This window comes from Peromyscus californicus, unplaced genomic scaffold (genome assembly GCF_007827085.1).
Source record: "Peromyscus californicus insignis strain IS unplaced genomic scaffold, ASM782708v3 Scaffold_1__1_contigs__length_55948999, whole genome shotgun sequence".
NCBI lineage: Eukaryota > Metazoa > Chordata > Mammalia > Rodentia > Cricetidae > Peromyscus > Peromyscus californicus.
In genome coordinates this window covers 15,085,650-15,097,713 of record NW_026294492.1, presented here as the reverse complement: position 1 = coordinate 15,097,713, position 12,064 = coordinate 15,085,650, and the positions used below count along the sequence as shown (strand labels likewise).

The 12,064-nt window shown below is 45.0% G+C and overlaps 1 protein-coding gene across 4 annotated transcripts in view; it reads right to left on the bottom strand.

Moving 5' to 3' along the window:
- The window catches only part of Ldah (lipid droplet associated hydrolase), a 61,645-nt gene that overhangs the window by 3,250 nt on the left and 46,331 nt on the right, over positions 1–12,064 (bottom strand). For all 4 annotated transcript variants that reach the window (XR_008220135.1, XM_052745957.1, XM_052745955.1 and 1 more), the window contains one exon: positions 4,751–4,833. Coding sequence is in view for 3 of the 4 variants with exons in the window: in XM_052745957.1 (XP_052601917.1) it covers positions 4,751–4,833 (83 nt within the window). In the remaining variant the exon portion in view is untranslated. The remainder of the gene's footprint in view (positions 1–4,750; positions 4,834–12,064) is intronic.

Below are 12,064 nucleotides of genomic sequence, written 5' to 3'. Positions count from 1 at the left end.
AGTCTCAGATTCCTTCACCCCATCTGCTAACACTCCACCTGCACTAAGGGCCTTTGAGTCTTCATCCTGAATCATTTCATCCCCAACCCCACTGCATTCATTATTCTAAAGCCTGCAAACAGACATGCCGCCTAAAATGTAACTGTTTCCCAATCTTCTCCCAACACTTCCCTGAAATTATCACTCAAGTGGGGTAATCTCACCACATTTGTTAGGATAACTGATACATACAGGAATATCTGAACGGGCTGTTGTCAGCTGGTTCTGATTGGTCAGTGGCTATATCGTGTAGTCAAATATTCATAATATCCTCTAGTTCAGTGGTTCTCAGCCTCCCTTATGCAGTGACCTTTAATACAGTCCCTCATGTTGTGATGATGCCAACCATAAAATTGCTTTCATTGCTACCATATAACTTTGCTACTTTTAAGATTCTTAATGTAAATGTCTGTGTTTTCGAATGGTCTTAGGCTACCCTGTGAAAGGGTGGTTCCCGCCCCAGATGTGTTGTGACCCACAGGTTGAGAACGGCTGCTCCTGATGCTGTCCCTTGTTCATGACTTGATCAGTGCCCGAGACCGCACATCATGTACCCAGCTATTTTCCAAAATGTGGGGCTTTTAACTTGGAGTCTACAGGCCCACACAGATCCAGTGTTTGGGAGTATAAACTTGTCAATTATATTTAATTTTTAATTATATGTGTGTACATATGTCTCTCTGCATGTCTATACACATAAGTGGAATTGCACAGAGGCTTGAGGTAGCAGATCCCACTGGACCTGGAGATACAGCGGTTGTGGGTTGCCTGATGTGGATGCATGAACTGAACCTGGGTCCTCTGCAAGAACAGTGCTCACTGCTAACCACTGAGCATCTCTCCAGCACCTGTTATTACTTCTTCCTCTTCAATGTGTTAATAAAGGTGCCCAAGGTACTGTATCACAAATTAATTTTAGAGTATGTTGTTGACTGTATTTCAATATAATCCATATCCTATAAAAGCTTCCTGACTGATCTGTCTTTCCACTCACCCAGCTAGCACCCATTCACTGATGGTTCACCAGAGACTCTGAATTGTGCGGGACCCTCAGATGAAAATAACCGCTCCTTCCGTGGGTGGGGCGAGAGGAAGGCTGTGCATTCACACCATGTGTAACAAATGTGATATTCTAACTCTGAACAGGGAGCCATGGGAGCCACGGATTGCTGCAACTGGGGAAACTTCCTGGAGATGACAGTGAGAGCCGAGTTGAAGGAAAGGTGGGAGTTAGCCTGGTGAAGAGACAGTGTAGCCTCTGATGTCACCATCGTGCTACACTCAGTTGGAAGCAACTATGATGCTGTATTTTCACCTGGAAAGGGAAGCAACTATTTACTGTCGGAGACTGTAAACCAACACAGCTGTCCAGGACTGGGAATACATTCTGCTGCTCTTGCAAGGAAGACAGCTGGCCTAGACTTTTCAGAGTTCAATTGGTCAGTTTCCCTAAATATATTCAAACCTCTCTTTGTGTGAGCAATGGAAATCAACAGAAGGAAATCTAATTTTGACTTTAAAGCCAAAGCCAGCCGATCAAGGTAGAAGAAGGGTCCAGGAAGCTTTCGGCATGATGTGGTAGACACAGTTTTTAGATTAGTTTTCGCATGGATTCTTGGCTAGATGGTACAAAAATACTCTTTATGTAATGGTTTTGAGTTGAATAGTAAAAAGTTTGCATCAACAATGGTTCAGAAACTTCACGCTGGGCAGTGGGAATAGGCACACAGGTTCTGAGTACCTCTGCCTTGGTGGAAATTGAAATGGGAGAGGGCATCCTTGAACACAGCATCCAAGGCAGAGCCGTGTGCAGTCTCAGGAACTGGCTTTTGGCTTTGACTAAAACAGCAGTTCTCAACCTGGGGGTTGTGACACCTTGTAGTCAAAAGACCCTTTCACAGAGGTCACCTAAGACCATCAGAAAACACAGATATTTATATAGCAAATCATAACAGTGGCAAAATTACAGGTATGAAGTAGCAATGAAAAGAATTTTGTGGTTGGAGTCCCCACAACATGAGGAACTGCACTAAAGGGTCACAGCGTTAGGAAGGTTGAGAGCCACTGGAAGAAACGATCTCTGGAATCGGGGAGACAATGCCCACCTTCCTAGAACTGTGTGTCCAGTTAACTCCCCTTATTTTCCTAAGCTGATGGGACATACTATGTTAAGTCACCTTTATCAAAATTAAGTTGCACCATGTTTCCTCCTGTGTTTCATTTCCTAACAGGAAGTTGCCATCCACTTCCTGTCTCTCTGTATTTGCTCAGGAATGCTGTGGACAGGGACCACCCTAGCTGAGTGGAGAGCTGCTCTTTGGCTGGTGAAGGCATTTCATGAACTCACAGTAAGGGAGTTGCACTGAGACAGTTTTGGAGCTGCACACCAGCCGGACCAGAGACACAGGACTAGCCTTCAATTCTACCATGCACTTAATGTTGTTGTCTTAGAAACACACCTATTCCCTGGAACCTGAGAGCTTCTTCCTGAGCCGGTGTTAACATCAACCTTGAAATGTTGACCACCAGCATGCTCCCAGGTTTATCCAAAGAAAGTGTCAGGAAACATCCAGCCCTGCCAATCACCATGAGCAGACCTCTACCTGGGAATGATTACACATACATATGGGTTTAACTTAGCACAGGATAAGTTAGCCCCTCTTTGACCTCTTTCTAAGCACAGCGTGCACACAGAATCCTGAACAGGATCCTGTATTTTACAGCAGCTGACTTCCCCAGGTGGCAGGACAGCCTCTAACGTGACAGCCCACTCACTTCCCAAGTGTGAAGTTTGGAAGCAAGTATCTGCCAATCTTGCTATAAAACAGGAGGTGAATTGTTTTTACAAACTTCCAACCTGGAGAACTTAAATGCATTCTGGAAACAGACTCGTTTATAATTTAACTACAAAATAAAAATGCTGTTTTCTGGCAATTTCATTCCCTCAAAGCTGGAAATATTTCAGAGCCCTGGAGAGTAAGTAGGTCCTCCTTGTCCAACCTTATCCTGTCAGCCAAGAACAGCTTCCTCTTGAGTCACCATTTCTATCTCTAGACAACTGCTGCTTAGGAAATATGAAGACCACCAATATGATGATCATATGATGACGTAAATATGACGATATAAACCAACAGATACTAGCATTTTCCCAGGTCCTGCTGAAGTGAATATTTTTAACACAATGAAATCTTTTCTAAGCAACAGATATAATGCTTGCTTTCAGAAAACTGTGTTGGGTGTTGGAGAACTATGAATCACCATTGTGGACAGGCTTCAGTCTAATGTCTCACAGTTAAGAAGAGATCCTCACTGGAGTGTGCTACCTAGGATTTGGCATGCAGGTCCTATCACAGTGCATCATCCATCAGGGATCATTCTACTGTCCCCAGCAGATGTCAGTGTTCTACACCAGCTGTAAAGTTCTAGGTCAGTGTCATTTCCAGAAGCATACAGCAAGGCACAGATGTACTTCAAGAAACTTCTAGTAACAGTGTTAAAGAGAGTAGGAAGGATTGAGTAAAATTACTGTAAATGTACATTAAACATATTTACTATAATACATATAAACTATTTCAACATGTAATCAATATATTAATGACATATTTTCCTCCTAAGCTACTAATGTTTCTCTGCCTGTGCTGAGGTTGAATTCAGTCCTGGACAATACCAGGCAAACTCTTTACCACTGATCTGCATCCTGAGCACCAGGTACTAATGTCCTGAAAGTCAATGTGCACTTAACTTATGAAACACCTCAATGCAAACTGACCACACAAAGCACTTCTGGGTGTGGGAGGTTAACAGTGCAGCTCTGGGCTGTGGAGAAGTTCAGCGCAGGTCATATGCCTTCAGCATGTGCAAGGGCCTAGGTTTGATGGAACTGAAGCAACTGAACAAAAACAGTGCAGAATGGGGCTTGAGAGTTGGATCAAAAGTTAAGAACACTGGCTGCACTTCCAGAGGTCACAGGTTCAATTGCCAGCACACACACAGCAGCTCACAACTGTCTGTAACTCCACTTCCAGGGAATCTGCAACACTCTCTACAGACATATGTACAGGCAAAACACCAATGCACATAAAATAAATAAATATCTAAAACAAAGAAACAAACACCAGCACAGATCTACCCTCTGCAGGATGACACAGACAGATGATGTCCCAGAACTGCCACGGTTATCTATGTATTAGGACCTTTGGGCATATTCTAAACCATGGTAGCTTTAGAGCTTTGGATATTGGCACTTCCAAATGTTTTTGTGTGTGAGTCTAGCATTTTCAGGTATCACACATGTCCTGATAGCTCAGAAAGCTGCTTTTATGTAAGAACAGGAAGCCCTATGTGTTGGAGAATGAGAAAGCTAGGCTTCCTGTTCATTAGGTCACATGCAATGTTAGCTCCTCTCCACTGTTTAAATTCTTACACCTCAATAGAACTCAATTATTCTACAGGTGCTATTGAGACTTCTCAGCTTAATACATTGTTAAAATAAAAAAGCATTGATTTTTTTAAAATCAATTTAACAAGTGGCAAAATAAACTTCTGTAGCTATAATCATCTTTACCTATTCCATGTAACTTTCAAGGGTAACAGAACCTCGTCTGAATCCACAAAGGCTCAACGTCTTCAGTTCTTAGTCAATTCCAGCTTCGTGTCCTCAGTCAGTGTTTCTACCCATCAACTAACATGCCTGCAGCCTCAGAGTGGTTACCTTAGGTAAGTGTTCCTTTATGATTTCATCATCTCTCTTCCGCACTTGTATCATTTCCTGGCTCCCGAGGTAGGCAGCATTAGCTTCATTAAAAAACAAAGAAACAAACAGTTAAACACTTAGAATATACAGAAGAACACAAATATCAAATTAATTTCAGCAAATTCATGCTTCCTTCCTCTAGAGGCCAAGTGCTATGTGATGTCAGGAATTGTGGGTCTAAAAGACGTACATGAATTCTCTGGCAGGCTTGCAAAGGCAAGGTGTGTTTACAGAGGACTATGTTTCCAAGGTTTAGCTGACCCTGGGAGGGGCAGCCTACCCTGGCCAGCAAGGCCCCACAATGCCAATGCATCATAGGTCACAAGAGCATGACCAACACCCTTCGGGCAAGTGAGAAGAGCTCCTCCTGTATTCTTCCCCCCTCATGACAGCCTGGGAACATCAAACAATAAAAGCAGAGAACTGTAAAATTCACTTCACTGGTTTCTCTTTTCTCAGAACCTCTGCTTTTCGCTGTCCAGCATCCAGTTTCTTAACAACTTTGGCTTTCACATTCTGTTTGTCTTTTCAGTTGTTTTAGTCAAGAGGGCAAATGAAGTCCTTCTTATTCATCTCAGAAGTGGAGGAGCTATGTGAAGTTATTGCCATTGGAAATGAAAATCCACTTGAGATTTTCCCAATGGAGGGGTTTGGAAGCAAACAATTGAAACACTTTGGCTGCCACTTTTACAACTCAGAAGTCTTCATTAAGAGATTACACTTTCTTTAAGTTGGGAAAGTTTTCTTCTATGATCTTGTTGAATATATTTTCTGTGCCCTTGAGTTGGTATTCTTCTCCTTCTTCTACCCCTATTATTCGTAGGTTTGGTCTTTTCATGGTGTCCCAAATTTCTTGGACATTTTGGTTCATGACTTTGTTGGCTTTAGTGTTTTCTTTGACTGATGAATCTATTTCTTCTACTGTATCTTCAACGCTAGAGATCCTCTCTTCCATCTCTTGCATTCTGTTGATTATACTTGCATCTGAAGTTCCCAATCGTTTACTCAGATTTTCTATTTTCAGCATTCCCTCTGTTTGTGTCTTCTTCATTTTTCCTATTTCCCTTTTCAGGTCTTGGACTGTTTCCTTCATTTGTTTCATTGATTTTTCTTGATTTTCTTTCAGTACTTTATTGTTTTCTTCCAGGACTTTATTGATTTCTTCTAATTTGTTTGCCCTTTCCTCTAGTTGTTTACAGCGTTCTTCCCATTTTTTTGTCTTTTCCTCTACACAAGCCTCTAGCTTCTTCATGATGTCATTCATAAGGCTGTTTTCTTCTGCTTCTTCCATCAATTTCTGATGTTCAGGTCTAGGTGTCGGAGGAGGGCTAGGGCCTGGTGATGCTGTATTGCTATTCATTTTGTTGTATGTGTTTCTGCCTTGACGTCTACCCATCTCCTTGTGGTTCGTTCTTGGCCTTATCCACACACTTGGTTCAGACAGAGCTGACAGATTCAGGAAGTCTCTCTCTCTTGTCCAGATGGGAGCTCTGCTCATTGCATGAGTTGGCTGTTTGAAACCTGGGGCCTATGCAGGACCGCTTGGCTCAGCCTGGGAGGAGGGGACTGGACCTACCTGGACTGAGTCTACCAGGTTGATCTCAGTCCGCGGGGAAGGCTTTGCCCTGGAGGAGATGGGAATGGGAGGCGGGCTGGGGGGGAGGTGAGGGGGATGGGGGGGGGAGAACAAGGGAATCCATGGCTGATATATAGAACTGAATTGTATTGCAAAATTAAAAAAAAAAAAAAAGAGATTACACTTTCTGTCTCTGGAAACATCTAGAAACATGACACCCCTCAGATTTCACAAGGAAGACTTTGTGGCTACATTGACAGATTAAATTCAGAAATCATTTTGACTAACACTGGCTAAAGTTTAGATACTTCTTGGCTACAAGATTTTATCAAAATACCAACTACAAGGCACCGAGTCACAATTTGGTGCTACAGAGAAGTAGAATTCAAGCCACACTTGTGAGACCTTGGGAGGCCCCTCCTTGGCTGCCATGTAGTGGTTAGGCCCTCTTACACCCTCATGAGAGCTTCATCAGTAAGCACCCAACATTTCCAGGTGGTCTTTCTACTGTACTCCCAGGCTGGAGTGTTATCAAGAGGAGGATATGGACTCAAAGCTCCTATTCCCAGAAATCCATACTCTGTAGGTAAGGGACAGATTCTTCAGTGAACCACATGCCATTCTTCTGCAAGCCACCCCATCAAAGTCTCAAACCCCAGGTATTAACTCTCTGGAAACTCCAACACAGCATCCCAGCATCACCCCCTTCCTCCTCTTGAAATCACCCCAGGGCTACTAGGTGCTAGGCAAGAGACTACCCAGAGACTTCAGATGTTATTACAGGCAATCCTGGATCTCTCCAGTCAGGTGCACAGCCCACCTCATTCCATCCTTCCATGGAATCCACAACACAGGCTCTGAGTCATCTGTCCCTTCTGCCTCCTGACCTAAAAGGGTGCTCTCTTGTGTGGACCTGTCTGGTGTGGCATGTCCCACCACTGGGAGCTGTAAGCAATCCCCTCTCCTCTCAAAGGCAGCTGTCTGCATGTCTATCATCCTCCATATCAGATTGACACAACTCTAAATGCATTCTGCATCAAGGAGACAGGGCCTCTGGGAAGGTGAACGCAGTGGCTTTGGTAGAGCAGAGCAGTGGAGAGGAGAGTGCTCCAGTGACTGAAATCTCCAGAGATCGACAAAGGGTCATCCTTGAGTTCTAGCTGAGTACTGACCAGCAGAGTCATGAGACAGACAGTCAGAATCCAGGGAATGAAACTTCAGAAGGGATTGCAGGAACAATCCTTGAACTGGATACTGTTTCTGCCAGAGCAGGGGACAAACTCTTAGTGAACAACACAGGACCTAGAGGACTCAGGGTGGCCTTTGGAACCCCATGTCAAGAAGTCAGACTCTCAGCTGTGGCTAGCTTGGCCATGCTACACTCAGCAATGGCCACATGCCACAGGAGAGCTGGAATGTGGACACACAGGTCTTCAGAATAGGCGAGAAGCTGGCTCTTCTGGGAATTAAGAGAGTGCCTAAGAACGGAGACAGATATGCACCATATGGCAAAAGTACTGGCATTTGGATACATTTTAAACTCTCTAGAAACCAACAAGAAAGAGGTGATGACCAAAACGTCAAAAAGGATACAGACCTGAATAGGAAAAAATCTGAACAATGTGAGATGCTCACATTTCTGAAAATAGTATTTTCATAGTGAATATACTCCAACCTATTTTAATTTTTACTGTTACCTCGTCATTTTCCAGCTAAGTAAACTTTCTTTTCTCTTAAACAAGACCCCCTTTTCTTCTCAGGTAACCGCTCTGTGTAAGCCATCCTTGTCATTCCTCAGCAAGGCTCCCAATGCAACACAGTGGTCAGAAACAATAGTACCACACCGAAGTGTCATTTCCTCAGTGAAAACACACTGCTCTTGGCAATGACTGAAACCCAGCAGATTTCCGAGTTCCAGGCACTGCTGAGAAGGAAAGGTCTAGAACAAGAACCGAGGAAATGAAAACACGAAGGATGACACAGGAAACAGTGGTTTACTTAGGCTTCATTAAAGCCTAAATACAGGTGCACAAAGGTTCACGAGGAGCTCAATGCTCTGTTCTTTTTGCTACGACCACCTTCTGACATGTCTGACTTCCAAGTGTCACCATGGAGTGACCTTCAGTGTCCAGGAGAAAGGTTGAAGGGTCCAGGGCAGCTGAGAGAGGGTGGATGGCCCAGGACCAACAGGGCATTGACCTCACAGGACAGTGTCGCTGGGTTTCCAAGTGCTCATAGTGGGCAACAAAGGCTGCATTCTGTACAAACTGTGGCCTGTCCTGATGCTGTCCACATGGCCAGGCTCAGTCACCTCTGTCCTGTAACTCCTGTGGCCTGTTCTGATGCCATCCACACACCAGGCTCAGTCACCTCTGTCCTGTAACTCCTGTGGCCTGTTCTGATGCCATCCACACACCAGGCTCAGTCACCTCTGTCCTGTAACTCCTGTAACCTGTCCTGATGCCGTCCACAATGCCAGGCTCAGTCACCTCTGTCCTGTAACTCCTGTGGCCTGTTCTGATGCCATCCACACACCAGGCTCAGTCACCTCTGTCCTGTAACTGACCTCGGTCTGACGTCCTCTAGGTATCACTCCCGTCCTGTTCTTCTTACAGCAGACACTGGGACATACTCACATGGCCCCACTGCCTCTCCGCTCCACTGGTAACTCTCGGGCAGGGGCTGTGCCTCATCCATTACTCTATCCAGTGCTTTGCTTGCAGCAGGTATATAAAAAAAGAGTTAAGTGACATAAATGGGAAGGGGCTGAGGGAGATGGCTCTTGGCTAGGTGCTTTTGGAGGGGTGCAGAGGAAAAGCCTGCCTCTTTATCTAAACTGGTACCTGATCTGTCATCACTATGGAGACCAAGGATGATGGCCGACGCACCCGGATAAGCTAAGCAGGTTCACACGTGGGTGAAGAAGCACAGATAAGAGGGGTCTAAGTGTTTCTGTGGACATTGGCCCTGAACTTGTAACTCCCAGGGATGAGGCAAGGGAAGAAAGACCACAATAAACTAAAAATGCAAGGTTCTAAAGAGATATACCAAAACCTTCTGAGCAGAATGTGGGGATGGACATCAGCTGTGCAGCTCTTTGGAGGTGTATGATCTGGTGCCACTAGTAGGGTTTACAGTAACGTGTCCTGGAATTGTTTGGTTTTGTAATCATTCTGGAGGATAAAGATGGTTGGTCCTGAAGCAAAAGGAATTACTGAAAATGGGCCTAGTTTAATCAGGGCAGGGGAACTGTGGAGGTAGAACATTTACTGTGTGTGGGCATATGTACTCTTGTGCACAATGTGATCGTTCCAGCCCAGTGCAGTGGTATACAACTGCAATTCCAGTATATAGGAGGCTGGGGTAGAAGACTGAGTTTGGGACTGGCCTTGACTACTTGACAGTCCCTGTTTCCCAAAACAGAACACACAAGGCCACTGCCAATCATTACCATCACCAACACTGACTGTTCTTCGTGGTCTCTTGTCATTGAGGTACTACTCTAGTTACCCCAAGCATCTTTAAAAAGGTAAATAGATCCTATATGTTCACATCACTCATGTTTACAGGAGAGAATTTCTGGTGTTTCACAAGACTCATTTGGGTAGAAGGGTTCCTATGCTAACCTCCTCCTTAGGAGAAGAGTGACTGGGGAGTTATGAACATTAATAGAAATAAATAATAGAAAAAATTAATAGAAATCAAAGGGCAAAAATTACATTTTAAACTCTCTTCACAATGTAAACTATCATAATCATGGGAACTGAGGGGCTATGCTACAAACAGGTGCACTGTGGTAAGTTATCAAGAGGGCTAGCCTGATCAAACAGGTGGCCTTAGTCTGAGGCTATCACACTGGGACGGATCAGCTGTGGTCAAGGGGAGTGTTGTGTACTGGCTTAGTAAGGCATTTAGGAAGGAGGTTAGCTCCATGAACTACAGGTCTCAGGATCAGCCCTGTGTAGGGATGTGGCAGGTTCGATGTAATCATCCTAAAGCAACGAGAATGGACCCATTCCCTTTAAATCTTCTCCTGAAACTCAAAGTCAAAATCAATGACTTCAACTTCCTTATACGGAGGGATGCAGGTTCTAATCTACAGGAAGAGGACTGTGGGAGACACCTTTCTTTCTAGGCAGGAGTCAGTCATTCGATTTTTTCCTGTTCTTCCCCTTCTCTCTGTCAATGCTGGAGAGGAGGGTGTAGGAGCTGTCACGTGACCATGGGATTCTGACCAGGAGGAAAGCCCGCTAAGGACAGCAGAATGAGAATGCTGGAGTGTCCACATGCCCGACAGCTGTGGGGATGGGGTGCTGCTTATTTCTACATGGTGTTTGCAGCTCTTTCTTGGTACCTGAGACAAACAGCTTCCTATCTGCTGTGGCCACAGGGATTGAACTTTCTGTTAACAATAGTCCATCTCACTCCAACCTATAAAAAACAAAGCTGGGACAAAGCTCTGAATATTCTGGGTATGTTGGTCAGAGCAAAGGGGATGTGGTGCTTTACTCTAGCGGGGGAGAAGGGAGGCACCGTTCTTCATCTACATGCACAGGAGGTTTCCCTGAATCAGGCACAAGGACCATTGACTTAAAAGAGCTCTTGTAGCTTTGATCTGAAAATCTAATTTAGCTGTCTTAGTGGGAAGACCATGTCTCATGAAACGGAAGCCCATCCACTCCAGGGACAATATGAAGTACCAAACATTCCTGAGTTGGAATTAATGGGGGAAATCCACGCATAGTCTTTAGGAACAACGTCTGAGACAATCTAGTTACAATCTAGTTGTCCCCATGAATGCAGAGGTAACGCTTACACTACATGCTAACTGAGTCAGGGCCACTCTCTAGCTGGGAAGTGACATTTCTCTCCCTCCCACTGGAGAAGGACTCCACGGCCTGCTAGAGGAAGGGTGGGGACGTGAGACAGAGTAGTGGGCTTGGTGTGCCGTCTTTGCCAAGGGGTGGCAGCACCTGAAATGACTGAGTATTTTGGTTCATGAAGTTTCTGAGCCTATAACAACAAAAACGTGAGCACAAACTGAAGGACACGGAAGGATGCCCTATCTGGACATGGCAGGATTTACAGTCTCCACTTGGACTAGCCAACTTCCTCCATTTGTTTCCATAAGATTTCTCCCGGAGCACAGACATTACATAACGCACAAACACACCAGGGCGGCCTGCAGTCCAACCGGCAAGTGAAAGGTCATCCTCTGAAGGGCAACTGGACCATGGAGCAGGTCCGCAGACGGAGGATGTAGCTGGACCAAAAGGAGCACCGAGAATGATTTCTGACCTGACCTGTTAATTCTTCTTAACCACACCACCAAGGTGGCCCCTACGAATACTGGTTACCAGTATTCCAGGGCATGAGATGTGGCTGGGCCCCCTAACCACCATCAGGCTGAGGACACCTCTTGAGAGTATCGTCCTTTCAGGAAGTCGCCAAAGGCATGACCAGGTGGCCGGACAGGGGCAGCATCTGTGATGATTGTTGCAAGATGAGGCAGTGGGTCTGGAGAGCCAGAGGAGAAAGGGCATGTGCTGGTTGGGATATCTGAGACATTGGTCAGTGTTACTAGATTGAACTAAATTAAATATCCAGGCAGAGACAAGCCCAGGACTAGAAAGGATGAGAAGTTGTTCGTGCTTTCTTTCCCTGTAACCACAGTTACACAACTGGGAAAACTGACA